Source organism: Ailuropoda melanoleuca, chromosome 4 (assembly GCF_002007445.2).
Source record: "Ailuropoda melanoleuca isolate Jingjing chromosome 4, ASM200744v2, whole genome shotgun sequence".
Lineage (NCBI taxonomy): Eukaryota > Metazoa > Chordata > Mammalia > Carnivora > Ursidae > Ailuropoda > Ailuropoda melanoleuca.
In genome coordinates, this window is record NC_048221.1 from 107,145,018 (window position 1) to 107,161,985 (window position 16,968).

General features: G+C 51.3%; 1 protein-coding gene across 1 annotated transcript in view; it reads left to right on the plus strand.

Annotated features, from left to right (window-relative positions):
* Positions 1-2,929: 2,929 nt before the first annotated feature.
* The window catches only part of LOC117802013 (paired box protein Pax-8), a 35,888-nt gene continuing 21,849 nt past the window's right edge, over positions 2,930-16,968 (plus strand). Inside the window, exons 1-2 of the mRNA XM_034659498.1 lie at positions 2,930-3,040; positions 3,388-3,495. Of these exons, the coding sequence (XP_034515389.1) occupies positions 3,471-3,495 (25 nt within the window). The 5' untranslated portion in view covers positions 2,930-3,040; positions 3,388-3,470. The remainder of the gene's footprint in view (positions 3,041-3,387; positions 3,496-16,968) is intronic.

Below are 16,968 nucleotides of genomic sequence, written 5' to 3' on the forward strand. Positions count from 1 at the left end.
AGGTCAACTTAAAAAAAATCACAGAATCCTCACAGGAGTTAGGCAGCTCTACCTGGCATGTATTTCAAACTCTTTGAATGGTAAACCTGAAAGAACATTTATTTCCAAAGAAACACTCAGATCTGTGGCCAGATCTGTCCAATTTTTAAAGGCAAGACAGAGTTACTCTTTCTTCTCTAATTTCATTTTGGCAATTAATTACATTTTCTTGGAAAAACACTGAGTTCAAAAAAATTGTAACTGGGTTTAAACCACAGGTTGCCAGTTGATAATCTCAGCATGAAAACCTTATGGGCACCAAATCTAAAAAAAGCTGGAGAAGGATGTGTTGGTTTTAAAAAGTGTGTTCTAAATGTACCATTGATCCAAGACTCTCTAATTCCAGACGCTAAATTTATTTTGAAATGTTAAGTAACATCAGAAGGAGGCATAAGATTTTTATGCATAACTAAAATGATCATGGATGTGAATTTTTCAAATATATATTCTTATTTAAATAGACATAACATAAATGTATTTTAATATATTCAACTTAAATATTGAAATATACATATATTTCAAACTCTCAATTTGAAGAGGAGGAGAGTGATGTCAAAGAGATTGAGTTGAGGTGTTGATTAATAACTATTTTCTTGGGACGCCTGGGTGGCTCAGTCGGTTGGGCATCTGTCTTCGGCTCAGATCATGATCCCTGGGTCCTGGGATCCAGCCCCGAGGCAGGCTCCTTGCTCAGTGGAGAGCCTGCTTCTCCCTCTCCCTCTGCCTGCCACTCCCCCTGCTTGTGCTCTCTTTCTCTCTCTTTCTGTGTCAAACAAATAAATAAATATCTTTAAAAATAAAAATTTAAAAATAACCATTTTCTTGAACTTGGTGGCAGGGAAATAGAAAGCAGTAAGGAAGCCAGGTCTGATTTCTGATTGTAATTAGAAAGCACCTCAAGGCCTGGGTTTCTGTCTTCAGCAGGGCTTACTGTATTCTGACTGCTTGCTACCTCTAGAACTTCTCTGCTGGGTCTCCTCCTGGCCATCTGCACTCACCTGTAGTCTGGGGAAGGGGTGCTCTCATGGTGTGGGAATGGGCTTTTTGCATCTTTTGTTTTTGTATTTAAATGATTTTTTAAATGAGCTCACAAATGAGACAGGAATTTCTTTGATAAATTGCTGTTTTTGTCCTTTGAGAATATTTGCCAAAAAAAAAAAAAAAAAGGCGGGGGTGGATTGGTTTTGTTAAGTGAGAGAAAAGCACTGGCAAGAATGGATGCCTGAGTTTCCATGGTGATTGGTACCTATCAGCCCCTTGGCTTGGGAAAACGCTTTGCGGTTTGCATAAGGGTTTGGGTCAGAGCTTATCGGGCTCACCTGGGCACTGCCTCCTTGGTGGGAAGGAGCCTGAGTGGACAGTGTCTGCCTTCACCTGCCCCGCAGCTCCCCTCTGGAGGAAGGGGGGCACCAAAGCAGCCAGCTGGCCCATGGTGGTGTCCATGGGACGTGCACTGAGATCCACTTCCATCCCAACACCCTCATTCTTCTCTCTCCAGGGAGTCTTACCAGAGAAGTACAGTATCTGGACATTTGGGAACCACAGAGCAATTTTAAATAACAATTCTGGAGTAACTTTTAATACAGTAAAGCCCCTACTGTTTTTGTTTGGAGCCATTGTTACAAATGTGGAAGATCCACGCAGGGGCATGCATCTTCTCTTTCTTTTCACAAAATGATTAATTTCTACAAAATCGAGAAAGTCTGGGTGGGAGGAAGAAGTGGATTAACCTGAAAGATAAAACTTTTTTTTCATTAAGAAAAATTGTGTGTTTTTACACACATGGGGGCACACACGTGTCCATACACACACACATCCCCCTGAATAACCGGTTCCCTCTGCCCCTTCACTCCCCTCTCACTGGGCCATCTCTGGCCTCTGTATCCCGCAGCAGTTCCTCCAGGCCACGGAGCTGTGCCCCTGAGTCTGGCCATCTGGTCTGAGACTGGGGAACATCCAGGCACTGTTACCCCCCCCCCCACAAGCCTGCAAGGGCCCCGGCATGTTTGTTGGCACGCACAATCTTCCCTGGACCCAGCCTCCTGGACAGAAGAGAAAACCCTGTGGCAGCTCATTCCTACCCAAGACACCCCTTCTTATCCCTACCCAGGACCCCCAGCTCCCTAGGCTGCTGATTCCCCCAAACTAGGCCAGAGGTCAGCTCGGTCCTGTCCCATCTGACACCCTTCCATGCTGAAGTGAGATCTCTGAGCTGTTCTCCCAAGCTCAAAATCCTCAAGGAGCAAGAAAGAGGGCTGGCTGGTGGCTGTGTGTGTTTGGGGGAAGGAGAAGCCCTGTGGAATACTTGATGGGACCATTTTCATTAATCTAATAATGTGAGGGTGTGGCTCCTGCCTGGGTGAGATGGAGGCAATGGGTTCTGGGCCTGTTCAGGGTTCTGCCCTGGAAGAAGTCCACACCAGTGGTGAGAAGGTGGGACCTTCCTGTCTCCAGCCCTATTTGCAGGCTTCTACCTTAAGAAACAGGCTTAAAAACAAAAGTTCCCTCCTATAAAAGAAAAGGCTGCTTCCCCAGAGCAGCGCAGGGGGTGAGAGAAGGGATGCAAGGGGTGGCAGAGAAACTGTGTCTCTCACTTCTGGTGGTCAGTGACCCCAGGAGGACCCGGAGACCCTCATCCTCAGGCTCTGAGGCCTCGCTCTCCCACTCCTCCAATTTTTCCAGGCCTGCTGAGGTAGGGCTCAGTTGCCTGCCTCTCCTCTCTCTGCTGGAAACAGAAGCTCCAGCGAATGTTTCTAACTCCTGAGTCCACTCAGCCATGTCCCCCTTGCAAAATCCTCCCCTTCCCGCACCCCCCTGCACCCAGCCAGCCAATCCGCGGCCTGCCAGCCTCTCCAGACCCATCTCTCAGGGCCCTGGCGGGATAAAACCGGTCGGCGATGCCGGGTGGATGGGAACAAACTTCAGAACGAGGACAGACGCAGGGCCCAGGGCACCCTCGCGGGCTGACCCGGGCAGTGAGGGCCTGCGGCCGGCTGGCCAGGTATGCTGCCCAGGGGTTGGCTGAAAGCTGACTGGGGGACAGCGGTGATTCGAGAAGGGAAAGGGGCCCAGGGAGCCTGGCAGCCTTTCCCTTCCTAAGTTAAACTGGATAACGCTGGGGCAACGGAGGAAGAGGGCACCTGGGGTTGGAGTATGGGGCTTCCTCAGAGGATCCCCAATCCCGGATCCTCCAGGCAAACGTGTGTTAGCCAGGCCGAGGTGGGCCACCCTTCGCCTAAAAATCCTCCGACTCCTGCCACGTGATGAGAGCCTAAGGGATAGGGCCAGGGGAGAAGGCATAAGACAGGGGACATCGAATCTCATGCCCCTTCCCCTGGTTCTGTGCAGGGCAGCGGCGTGGCGGCGGGCGCGGCGGCGACCTGCGTGAGGAAGCCTTGAGCCCTCGGCGGGCTGCGAGCGACTCCCCGGCGATGCCTCACAACTCCATCAGATCCGGTAAGGACGCGGCGTTGCCGGGACCCCGGAGCCCCCGCGTCGCCGTGCGTCCGTGCGTGCGCTCGGGTCGGTGGGGCTGGAGAGCTTACGCTCCGGGCTTGTGGGACCCACCTGCGCGGGGACGCAGCTGGGGGCGCCGCTGGCCTACCTCTCCGCTGCGGCCGTCTCGCCATTCTCAGGCCCCGAGGTCCCCCTCGGCCCAGCGAGCCGCCCTCCCAGGCCTTGGTTTCTGCGGACCACACGGAGCGGTGAGGAGCTCTCCGTGCGGGTCAGAGGGGTGTCCCTCGAGCCCCACCCCCGTCTTGCATGTCCCATGAGAGAGGACATTCTGTGCCTCTCAGGCCCTGGGCCGCCCCCGACCTCTAAGCCCTCATGCCCGGGTGCACGCAGCTCTTGCCCCTGGCTGCCCCGGCGGGACCGTGAGCCCCGGGCACCCCTCAAGCCAGCGGGAAAGAAGCCCGTGGTCCCGGGCCCGGGGGGGCTTCTGAGTGCTCTCGGCTGCTCTCGGACTCCTTGGCGAGCCTGGGGCAGCCTGCGAGCGCTGGGCTGCCCGCGGGGCCGAACCCCCCTCCCCAGTGGTGACCCGGCCCAGGGCCTTCCAAAGCGCTCGGGGTCCCTGGCCGAGGCGCCTGCTCTTCCCCGCCTCCCGGCCCAGGCCGGGGTTGTGGGGGTCGGGGGAGGTGTTATGGGTCGGGGCCAGCGGGCGCGGTGGGCACGGTGGGCGCGGTGGGCACGGCCGCCCCAGCGCGCAGCAAGTGTGGACAGCGGGCAGAGGCGCGGCCCGGCCCGCGGTGATGGATGGAGCCGGGCAGGCCTCGAGGAAGGCGATTTATGGGGCCAGGGCGCAACGCTATCGATTTGGGCCGGCGAAGTGAGAGGAAATCAATATTTCAGATGAATTCTCAGCGAATATGAAGTCCCGCTCGGCAAACGGGACATTTGTTATAATAAGCAGGATCGGATCGGGCGCGGCGCGCGGCTGAGATCTCTATTTAGCCGAGAGCGCCACGAGTCCGAGCTTCGCCGCGCAGTCTCAGGTCCGGGAGCCGAGGCTCTACAACGAGGGGTGCGGGGGATCCCCGCGAGGCGCCGGAAGGTTGTGCCTTCTGGTTTGCCCTAGGGTGGGAGACGGAGTCAGCAGTACGCTGCCTCCCCACCCCGGTCCGCCTAGGAGAGCGCGGCCCCAGCCGTCCCTTCCGCCTTTGCGGGCGCGGGGCTGCTTTCGGGGCGCGGAGTAGAAACCTCGCGGCCCTTCCCGGGAGCGGCGGGGTCGGCAGGCCAGGGAACCGAGCGGACCTGCCTGGCACCCCCTACGCGGCCGTACTGCGGTGCCGCGCGCCCTCCTTGACCACTTTCTGAAAGCCGGGACCAGGTTTTAACCCCTTGGTCATTAGCCACACCGGGGTACAATACCGGACGTCGGGCCCTGCCTCGGAATCAGGACGGTCTCCGAGGCGGAACGCTCAGCGCTTAGTGCCCCATCGTACAACAGCCTGGTCCNCAGGCGCCCCCGACCCGATTTTCTTACCACGTTTTCTGAGGCCCTCTGCGGAGGTGGGGACCGGAGGGGACAGGACCGGACCGGACCGGATCGGGTCGCGAGGGGAGGCACGGATATGGCGTCCCGGGGGCCTGGCCGCGATTCCCGTTGCGGTCCGGCCGTCGGGGACGCCTCCGTGATATCGCCCCCTCCCCCCCCCCCCGCCCCCAGCCCGCACTCCGACCTTCCCCTGACCTTTCAGGCGATGGTAGGAGTGGGTGCCCTGGGACCTCGAATTTACCTTGCTGAACCAGACCCCTTTCCCTCTGTTGCTGCTAGAAATAAGACGAGGTCACGGTCCCTTGGGTTGGCTTGATTTTGTTTTCGCTATTTTCATTCTAGAAGCACTCATTAGAATAAATGGAGTTAAAAGAAGGAAAGGGGGGGGAAGACACCATTTATTTTTACTTTATTTTTAATCAGCAACAGGCCCAGAAGATGAGAGGCCGATTCCCCACTGGCTCAGATGCAAATTGTCCTTGGGTTTAGGGAGAGAGCCGTCCACTCCATGGCAGGGCCAGGACAGAGGTATTTTTCCGTTTAAGGAAGGCAGAGGGGCTACTTCTAAACCTTCCCCCAAACAAATAAAGAAATAAAGCAGCAAGGAGGGAAAATTAGCCTTTCTCCTTTCGTTTAATTTATGCTAATAAAACAGAAGAAAACTGCCTAAAACACAGATCAAACATTTCAAGGCTATTCCATTTCTTTTCTAAATTCTCTCAGGAAAACCTGAGCCAGAGACCTCCGTCTATCTAATCAGTTTACTTAACACCGTTGCCTGTATTTAAAGATAAATTCAGAAGCTGACTTCGGTTTTTAGAAGCCCATTTCTTTCAGGTTTTAGCAGCTTCCCTCTTTTCCCCAGGCACTTCCATTCCTGAGTTCCGCCTTTGCCTGGAAAGCTTCCATTTACGTTTTCTCTGGAGCAGAATCCCGGGGCGCAGGCGGCCACGGGGCTTTTCGCGGGACCGAGGCCCAGCGCACCGTTTCCAAAAACCCCGAAGAAGCCCGAGAAAAGTTTCCTGCGCGGCCTCTGCCCACCGGGCCAGCCGGCCAGCCGCTGCAGCTCGCCCTGCACTGACTCACCCTCTCGGCTGATCTTGCTTTGAAGAGAGGTCTTAATTTTTTTTTTTTTTCTCCGAGCTTTCTTCTGAAGGGCCGCGGAGAGCGTATAGGGAATTATTCTGATCGCGCTGGTCAGCAATGGGCTGAACGTTCTGTAAAATCTACCGGGAATTTTGTAGCATCAGGGAACAAAGATCCTTTAAAGCAAAAACCATTTTTTTATGTTTAAAGATAAATGCCACACAAATATTAAAATGAAAATAATGCTGTACCAGTGAGGAAGAGAGTTTAGTAAAAGCAAGCAGGTTGTCATTAAAAGTTATGCGCCATAACTTGCAGCAACCCTCTTCCCCAGCTACTGAAAAAAGGTTATTCAAGTGGCCAAATGAGACTGCAGATCAAGGAGGAACATGTCTCTAACTTCCTAGATCTGAGATGCAAAGCCCTATTCCCTCCTTTTGGTTTAAGAAAGGAGGAAAGGGGACCAAATGCATTCGGGAAGGATCTATTCTCTTCCCAGGTTTCTTGCCTGGGTTTAAAACAAGGTCTCCGGATGGGAAACAGTCTCAAGGAACATAAAGAGGTATTGGGGTTCCTCAATTCATCTTTGTTTCAAGATGGTCCATCCTCCCACCCTCTTCAATGCAAGTTAATTAGGAGATAATTTGGCTACCTTGTGAATTAGTTTTAAGATAAGTATCTTTTCAAGCTTTGTCACTTAAATTGCTCCACTGATTGATAAGAAGTAATTATTTCTAATTGACACTTTTTTGATGTCTATTGGAAGCATTTATTTGGGACTTTTTTTGGGGTGGAAGAAAAGTTAATTAATTTTATCTGTCTATACCCAAAAAGACTCTGTCTAATTTTGCTGAAGAGGACAAAGGAAGTGAAGGAAAACAAAACAAAAAATCAGTCTCATGAAATTTTAATTATTGCAATATTTTTATTCAAAGGAGATCATCCACTAATACAATAATATGTCACAACTTTCTACTTATGGCTTCAAATCTTCAAATTTTAATGGGGTACATGTTTCCTGGGCATATATTTTTCCCTGGATCTACTCACAACCCCTTTATATGCTGACTTCATTTTGGAGGTTACTATGCTTTGTAATTAATTTTTGTGAAAAGTAAAATCAATAGAACTCAGTATGCTCAGAATAAATGGCATCATTTTCGTAAGAGCTCATTGTAAGAAAGATTTACTAATCATCATCCCTGTTCTGTAATTATTGATAGAGTTGGGTATGAAGGTGAAACTTTACTTCGGTGACATGCCTTTTCGTACTTAAACCTCGGAGTAAACAGTTTAATCATTCACATCATCCAGAATATGTTACCGTGAAAGAGAAAGAAGGGACTGAATAAAGAGCAAAAGAAAGACCCTGAAAGGAGGCAGTGGGGGAGGGGTAGGAGAGAGAGAGAGAGAGAGGGAGAAGGTGGCTGGAGAGAATAAAAATGAAAGAACTTATTGCAGAAGCGAAGGTAGCCAGGTGCACGGGACCTTTGTCATTCAATATAAGAAAATGCAAATTCTACTTCAAAACACATCCTTTTGAACACGGATCTCTACCACAGCCCCTAAGCAGCCCCTAAACACCACTGGAACCTCCCCACTTTTTTATGCATGAAAAGAGGCAGGATTTTCAGGAGCCAGCTGGTCTGGCTCTTGGGTGTCTAGGTATCAAAGTCTTGATTTGGTGTCCATAAAAAGGAAGCAAGAAAATACGCATTGTGCTCTGGGAGCTTGTAAAGAGATTTGAGTGTTGTTTATTTTTATTATTAAAGCCCCTGTGATCTTCATGCCTAGCTCTATACCCACAGTCTTCCCACAGATAGACTTGTGACTCACTGACAGGAGAACGCTTCCACACAAACCCAAAGTGGAGACACATACTTGCACACTCATGCACGCCTGAAATGAGAAAAGCACAATCAGACGAGATGCGCTCTCGCCAGGTTAATTTCAGCCAGTGCCTTTTTCATTTATGTATAAAATCTTGTCTGCTTTTAATGATGTTTCTCCCAGATTACGTGGAGCTGCAAGAATGAGGAAACATTTTAAATGAAAAAAGAAATTTAAGACGTACAAACTGCAGATAATATCACATACCAATCTCACTATTAGTGAAACTGAAAAAAAATATATAAATAATGCAAAAAAAATCAGCAAGGGAGAGTTTAGTAATGGAAAATTCCCCTGCAATTAAACGAAACAGTAATTTAGTAGAGATATGCCTGAATGAATTAGCATTTATTAATTGGTTCTCATAAAAACAATTTGTGTGTGTGTGTTGGGGGGGATAGTTAAAGTATTTATTTTTCGTAGGAAAAGTTTCTCAAATATTCCTATGAAATTATGTAGTGATCATATTCTATTTTGTGAAAAATCCCAATTTTCTCACTGGTGAATTTCACCTGCACACAAAGTACGTGGGGTGAGGGAGATGAGTCCTTTTCAATCAGAATGAAGCTGGTCCCCTCTTCTCTTGGGACATTTCCAAGTGTGAAACCAACAGGAAACGCATTGGCAGGGTCTGTTATGCTTAGAAACATCCAAACCTGGTCCTGAGCAGACTCCCAGGTGACCCGTCCCCTCTGGGGCACGACTAACTGAGGCAGAGGAGCCTGCTTGGTGGCTCTGCCCCCCCTCTCCGCACGCAGCCCGCTCCAGCATCCTCGCCAGCTCGCCAGCTCGGGCAGGAACTGCAGTTTGTAATCTCAGCGAGGAGCTTGCTAGGGTTGACTGGTGCATGGATGTGTTTACTTTCTCTCGCCACAGTTGGTCTGTCTTCAGTTCTAAGCATTTTAAAGCTGCTCTATTTATCAGTCCAAGAGGTGCTGAGTTCTCAGTTGCGCTGAGAAAGCTTTGAGCTCTGTGGTTCTGAGTACACAAGGAGCCAAAAGATAAAAGAAACAATTTTGTTTAAGGGGGAAAAAAGGTGATTATAAAAGGAGAGGGCAGGAGAATGCACCCCTATTCAAGACTGCAGTTGTCTTTTGTTTTAGTTGAAACTTGGGGAACGGCTGAGTTACTGGCCCCCACTGGCCCCCACACCCTTCCGAGATAGGACGTGAGGATGTAAAACATCCTATAAAAAGTGGAGAATGCACCCCCATACTCAGAGTTCTTTGGGGGAGTGATTCTTTTCTGGACTCAGACTGGAACACTATAGCCAGGGTCCTTTCAGAGAAAGAGCTAGAAGACATTCTGCCTGGGAGGTATCTGCAGTGACGGTGATGTTTCTGTTTGGGGGAAGGAATAGAGAACAGCCGTCCAGGGGTCTCCTGGTTTCTGAAAGCTCCACTATCCCAGGCCAATCCCAGGTCATTCAGTCGGTGATCAGTGACTCTGATGAAATCTCGGTAGGGGTGGGTGAACGGAGGTGTCCCCTCTTCCTTATTTACCTGTGGTCATGGCACTTTTAAGTGGATCTTTGAGGGTCATAACTATTTCCTTAGGTCCAGAGTTAGGGCTGACAAGCCTGTTTGGGTTTTTTGAAAGCCCCTCTAGATCACTCCCTTGGCCGGGTGGGGACGCAGTGAGCAAATGTCTCTTACATGGGCCATGGGCCATGGGCCAGAAAAATCTTCCCAGGAAGTCTTCTATTTCAAACCCACAATTCATGTCACTGAGTCTGGGCTTTACCCTGACTGGGGCTCCTTCCCCAGGAATGGGGTTGAGCAGGAACCAGCATCTCCTTACTGAGGTGTGTCCAAGATCAAGGGGAGGGAGGTTCAGGGGCTCCTGCAGCGATCGGTGGGTTCTGTCTCTGTGTCCATTCCTCAGGATCCCTCCCTAGTCCTGAATGCTGAATTAGATGCCAAGTCTTGCTAAGGCTCAGCGCAGCCAGCCCCACGGCTGCTCCAGTCTGCCAATGCCACTTTTCTAGTTAAGAAAGAGGAACGATACACAAAGAACTCAGCACACCCTGGCCCTTCGTGAGCCCTCAGTAAATGAAGGCTGTCTTCCTACCTCCGCGGGCTCTTATTGGGATGGTATTCCACTGGAAAGGGCACATCATCCTCTAATTTAATTCCCAGGACTCTACAAGGCAGGTATTGTTTTTGACATTTTTGCAGAAGAGAAGGAAACGGATGCTAAGAAAGGCTGATCTGACGCTTACCTTCCTTGCCCCTGCCCCCCTTCCCGAAGTCCAGCTCATCCAAGTTCCCTGGAGCATTGGATAGTTCACACCTGCAGCTCTGCTGGGAACTTGATGAGAGGACACGAGGGCTTGTACTAACGGCAATAGTGACAGTGACAGGCAGGGCCTTCGGTCTGTCAGCTTCTTCTCCTCATCAGGGGCCCTAACAGTCCCGCTCATTGGAATAGATCCCTTTTCAGTGCAGTTCTCGGTCTTCCCATCTGCACAATGGGAAAAGTGGTACCTAGCAGGATGTCCTTCCTGGAGGTCACTGTGAGGAGGAAGGAAATGATCAGCCACTGGGAAAGGCAGAGAGAGGGGGCTTTCTTTCAATGCTTGCCCCCAAGGCTGCCATGTTTCACCTGCACCAAAAAAGGGGGACAGCTATCCTCCGGTACCTCAGTTTATCGTAGGCCAGCCAGTAACTTAGTCCCTTGGCATCTCCAAACCACCCTGGCGCCTGCCTACCTGGGTCCACTTCAGGGACTAAGGAGTCGGTGGGTGTGATGAAAGTCTCAGAGTTACTGGGAAGACCCGTCCACAAAGTCAGCGGACACCTCCCAGTCCATGGGCAGTCACTTGAAGTGCCAGATCTCATTTCCCTGAGTTTAGGTTCATTCCTTCTGCTGCTTCCTCGGGGTACCTCTCACTCAGGGGTTCAAAACCAAATCGTCTGCTTCTTCAGAGCCTCCTCTGTGGTTCAGTGTGTAACGTTAGCTGGGAAGGGGTTTAATTTGAACGTTTTCACTCTTTGCCGTGAGAGTAGCTGCCCAGCTTCCAAGCTGGTTGCATTTCTCCGATGGAAACCCATCTGTAGTTTAAGCGGAGAGACTGAGAAAAAAAAAACAACAACACAAAAAACCACATTTTTTTCTCTCCCTTCTTTTAACTGTTGTCTTTCTTCTCTTGTCTTCAGCCACAATGCTCATCAGTTTTTCTTTTGCACGTGTTCTCCTAAGTGGCCTTGGAGTGACCTGAGTAGTTAGTGCTAATTAGTCCCCTGGGACATATTGTTGCTGTCAGACCAGCACAGCAGAGACGTCGGGGAGCTGGTTGGGTGACGCATCTAAGAAACAGCTTAATCTGCTGTCATCATGTGAACTGCGTGTTTGCACACCCAGGGTCCTCTGTGTGCATTGCATTTTTTATCCCTCAGCCTCTCTAGGAGGACAGCAGAACTATTATTCCTAGAATAAACTCCGGGGCCAGGAGGTGTCAGGAGGGTGAAGGATTTTGCAGTCACTGGGAAGCCAGAGCCACGTGAACCTCCCCGTCCTCACACGCAGCAGGAGGGGCTATGCCTTGGAGGCTTTGCCTGTGCGGACCTTGCTGTTTTCTCCCTGTGTGACCTTAGGCAAGTCAGTTGTCTCTCTGGGTTTGAATTCCCTCATGTGTATGAAATACGAAGATGTTGAAGGGCTTCTAGAAAGTACTGAAAGTATGACCAGTATCCCCACCTGGCACATAGCAGCTACTCAAGAATTTTTTTTGTCCTGCTCCCTACACTGGTCACCAGGGAGGAGAGTCCAAAAATTCTCCAGGGCAGATGGCCAAATGTTACATTGTCTTAGTATTTCCTGTGAAACTCTCCATGAGTAACTTGCAACCCAGCATCAAAACTTTGTTCCAGTTAAAACAGGACAGGTCTTATAAGTATTCCAAGTGGACAAAACAATAGGCCTACTGCCTAGGAGTGTTGGATTAAGTGAAAGGACACATGGGAAGGGCTGGCTCGGATCCCCTGGCCATTATCAGATGCTATTGCAGCCCACTTGCAAAATGATTCCTTACTTCATTTTACCAGAAAACCCAGTCATAGGGGAAACACTAGAATGAGCTATCCATGGACTTTACGTTGGAATCCAGAACATTCTAGGGCTTTAGTAAAATGTAGGGTCTTAGAGGACAGGTGCGTGGAAGTGGTTATGTAGCTATGCTGGGCATGTAGTAAGAGAGGACCACACGAACACATGTCTTGGGACTTGTTCTTAATCGCCATAAAACCATACAATTTTTTTTTTTAATTCACTAATCTCTCTTTCTCTCTCCCTCCCTCCACCCCACCTCCATCTGTATTTTCCTACTTTGAATAATAATAATCCAGCATTGTCATGACGGCAAACCCTGGTTGACATTTAAAATTAGCTGAGCACCAAATCACTGACTACCGCTCCGTTTCTGTCTTCTGTAACACGGAGATCGTCCTCGAGGGCTGTCCAAATGGAGGTGGCAGGAATGGGGCAACCTCTTGCCAGGTCCTTGGGCATCTGGCTGTGACTTGGAGGTGGGAACAGGGGCAGGAATGAGGATGGGACAGAGAGTGTTAGGGCAGGAGAGGTCCTGGGGTCAAGCTAGGAGCTAGCTGGAACCTGAGGGTCAGTGGTTTAATTCAATGTAAAAAGCCCTCGTGGTGGGCCACCCACCATGTGCAGGACGCCATGCTAGCGATGGTGGCATGCACTGCCCCCGTGGTCAAGGTAAATGACGGGTGAGCGGCACCTTCTCGGGGCAGGCCACTGGAGTCTTGTGATTCCCTGTCGAGGGGACAGACCCACAGCGCCAGGAAGGCAATTAATCAGACCAGACAATTCAGTGCCGGGTCAGGGACTGAAAACTAACCACCCAGGTGGTGGGAACAGCAGAGGTCCTCTATCTCCCCACAGCCACCCCAGCCCAACCACGTCGTTGCCGGCAACAGGTAAAGCTCATCTGGCCTTCAGGAGTCTAGGGGTCCTTGGAGCACTTGTTCCGGAGAGGCAGCATGTGGGCCTGTGTGGGCTCAGCCAGCTCCGTGGGGGTCTACACTGGGGCTCCGGAGTGGAGTGCAGAGCTGGCTCAGGGCAAGATGTTGCCGATCTCTAGGTGCAAATGCCACGGAGAGGTGCCCACGTGTGCTAAATCAAAACGCTTGCCGGACACTTCTGACGCACATCCCCCACACCTGCAGATATGTGCGGACTTTATAGGATTTCCCTCCTAGGCCCCCCCAACTCCTTGCCAGTGAGACAAGGAGCAGGTCCTTCTGGTCCTCATATTCTGTGATGACATGACAACGCCCCACACCAGGAAGATCCCCTGGCCCCCCAAGCTTCCCCTCTCCTGCTGGCCACAGAGCTGTCTCCTGGTGCCCCTAAGGGTGACAGGCTGGCCCCGACCTCAGGGCTCACCCTTGGGCAGCTGAGCCCTGGTCTCAAGAATCCTGCTGGCAGTGACACGGTTGCTGTCCTGATTTGCTTCCTCACACTTGTGTTGCTGGCTGGCTGGGTCCTGTTGGCTGAAAGGTATCCATCTCCCTGGGAGATCTGAGGCCAGGAGCCCGCCGTGCCCCTGCCCACACTGCTCTCTGTCCCCACCTCCCTGGAAGTCACTGTCTGTACCGCAGGCAAGGACGCAATTGTGCACAGCCTTCTATTGTTTGCAGACCATTTTGTGTGTGTTTGCCAATCCACCCCATGTAGATGGTGCCCGTCTTGAGGCCAGGGAGCCTATCTTTCCCCAGGGGAGTGCCGAAGGGGTTGGCGTTGGGGGTTTTGAGTCCGCATTCAACCACTTACACCTGCAGAAAAGTAGACGCGTGGTTCCTGCTTCAGCGGGCTTCTGTGAGGACGGGCTGACCTCCGGCTTGTGAAGCACTCGGTCGGGGGCTCCCCCACCCAGGTATCCTCCACCAGCCCAGCTCAGATGCCACCTCCCCCTAAAGCCTTCCCTCTTTTCCAGCTCCCCAGGCCCCCCAGCACTTTATTTTTATGGTATGTTTGACAGTCCACTTTGTAAAGGAATATTTCTCTCTGTGGCTTTCCGGGCTACCTGAACTCCTGTGAGACTGGGGGCCTCACACAGGAGCTCTCTAGGGTTTTGTTATACCAAATATCTACCCGGATCTGAAGTTGGTCAAGGCCAGCAGGGGTTCTCAGGTGAAGCCCTGTTGCCAAATTTTCCTGACAAGGAAACTGAGACTCAGAGGGGCTCGTGTCTTGCCCGGACCCCCCGGGCTTCGTGGTACAGCAGGGGCTCCGTGCTTACAACCAGGACTCTGTGACACCGGGCTGCCTTCAGAGGGTGCTGGGGTAGAGTGAGGGAAGATTCAAGTCCAGGGAGTGCTGGCTGCGGCTTGTTCTGAGTGAGCACTGACCCAGGGAACCGGGAATCGGGGCCTCCCACACCTGCTCACAGGGACTGCTGAAGCCCAGGGAGAGGCACCGACACATGCAGACACACAGATGTGCACATATACACAACACACACACTCCCATATATACAAACACACAGAGCCACACACATACACATTCACTTACACACCCAACCAGGGTTGGGACTAGGGCGAGGCAGGAAGGCATCGGTGGGCAAAATTTAAGGAAGCACTCACTCTCGGGCTCATGCAAAGGTAAGGCTGGCCCTGAGAGTGAGTGCCTCCTTAAATTTTGTACCCTGGGTGCCAGGCTGTCCTGCCGTAGTCCCCTGTACGTGATGGACACACCCACATAGACAGTTACACCCACACTCATATACATGTGGGTGACTTATGCTCACACACGTACATATAGTACTTACCCTGTTGCACGTAGAAACACTAGGAAAAAGCCTTTACAAAGTGCATGTGTGTGCAGAACACTGCCCTAGGTCTGTGGGTGATAAAAAAGAAGGCCAAGGAAGCCCCTGCTCTCAGAGACCCCCAGAGATCCAGCCAGGAAGACACAGGTGCAATTGTCCAGTCCTGATCGAGTCCACACTGCTGAGAAGCACCAGTAATCGACACAGTAGAGAAAGTGGGGTCCAAGGTATCCGAGGAATCTGCTCTGTGTTGTGGGTCAACTCGGATCAATTTAAGCATGAGGTCACTGGCCTGTGATCTCCTTGTTCTTGCAACCTACGGTTTGAGGTCTGAGCAGAGGAACTCCAGGGTCCAGCCATGCCCTCCTCCCTGGGGCCCCACTGAAGTTATTAGGAGAGAGGTGTCATGGGTGCCCTACAACCCTCATTTGGTTTCAAATGAAACCGAAATACAGTCATTCACATGGGCCACTCGCTGGGCCAGTGTCAGAGCCACTAGCAATGTTCCGTTTCTGGGGTCCATGGTGGCTCTTCCCAGATGAGGACACCATTACCAAGCAAGCAAGCAACAGCAGCAGGGCTTGCTTATTCTAGAATCTGACCTCTCGTTCCCCTGAGGATGGCAACACTGAGGGCAGGTGGCTGAGGATTGTCACTGGTGGGCTCCTTCCTCTGCTCAGACCATGAGAATGTTTTGTCTAATCTTTCACCCCTGCTCAGAATTCCCCAACAGCTCTGCCCCCTGAGCCCCTTGGTCCTCAGCCTGCAGCTTTACGAGCACACATGGTCCCGATCATGAAAACATTCAGGGGCCACTGAGTGTGCACCGCAATCTCGTGGATTCACAAGGCTTGCCGCAGCACCTGCGTGAACTGATTATCACACACAATATGGTGTCATCATGAATGCTTTGTACATTTGATCAACAAATATTTGTATAACCTTCATAAATCAGCGATTCTCAGACAATGTTTCTCCGCAGAGCAGGCAGACATGCTCACGGATATAATGAGACCGAGCGATAGCGGCAGGAGAAAGTGCGTTTGCGGAAAAACCACCTTCAAGTTCAAGGTGTAATTTTTTTCTATTTAATGGCCACTACCTTGTATATTCCTTAGGATCTCGGATCGGTAGCAGCACGTTACACGTATCGCTATGTGGAACTTGCTGTTGGGCGACACTCTTGGTGGAAATGTGTGTGGTGCCTGTTCTTCTGCCAAGTGTCAGAATAGCTAGGGCTGATGTGAGGCTGGAGTTGGCTGATGTCCACCCGGTGTGCATAGCACCCCACTTCTGTGACACGGTGAGATGCACCTGCCTGCGTCAGAAGGCACCGCAGAGAATTTGCATTTGCCACCATCCAGGGAGGAGCCCCGTCCCTGGGCCCCCACCTCTCTCACTTCTACCTTCTCAACAAGCCGCCTGCTTTCCAGGCACGTGGATCTAGCTTGCGTGTGTTGGTCATTTAAGGGACCCAGGGATTGTGGCAGAGTAAGCACACCCGCCCACACAACTTGTGCAGGTTGCTCCCCCCGCCACACCCCGTCTCGCTCTGAGTGGCTCTGGAGCATACTTAGGGCCAAGACACCTCTCCTGGGGATTTCCTCCAAAGACCTTGTCCCCCCTACACTTTCTATCCCAGCCACCTGTCTTAGCTCAGGCTGTTAAAGCACAACGCCAGGGGTGCTTGGGGGACTCCGTCGGTTAAGCCTGACTCTTGATTTTGGCTCAGGTCACAACCTCAGGGTTGTGGGATCGAGCCCTGCATTGGGCTGTGCACTCAGTGAGGAGTCCGCTTATCCCTCTCCCCTCCCCACCCCCACTCTCCTCTCTCAAATAAAATCCTTTTTAAGAAAACATACCCAATGCCACACACCGGGTGGCTTAAACAACAGACATTTATTCCTCACTGTTCTGGAGGCTGAGGCTGAGATAAGAGCGCCAGCATGGTCAAGTCTGGTGAGGGCGCCCTTCCTGGCTTGTGGACAGGGCCTTCACGCTGTGTTCTCATGGAGCTTTTCCTTGGTGCATGTGCCTGGGGAGAGAGCGATCTGGTGTCTCTTCTTATAAGAACCAGCATTTTTATAAGCTCTAATTATAAGCACTGTCCCCATCATGAGGGCCCACCCTCATGACCTCCTCTAACCCTAATTACCTCCCAAAG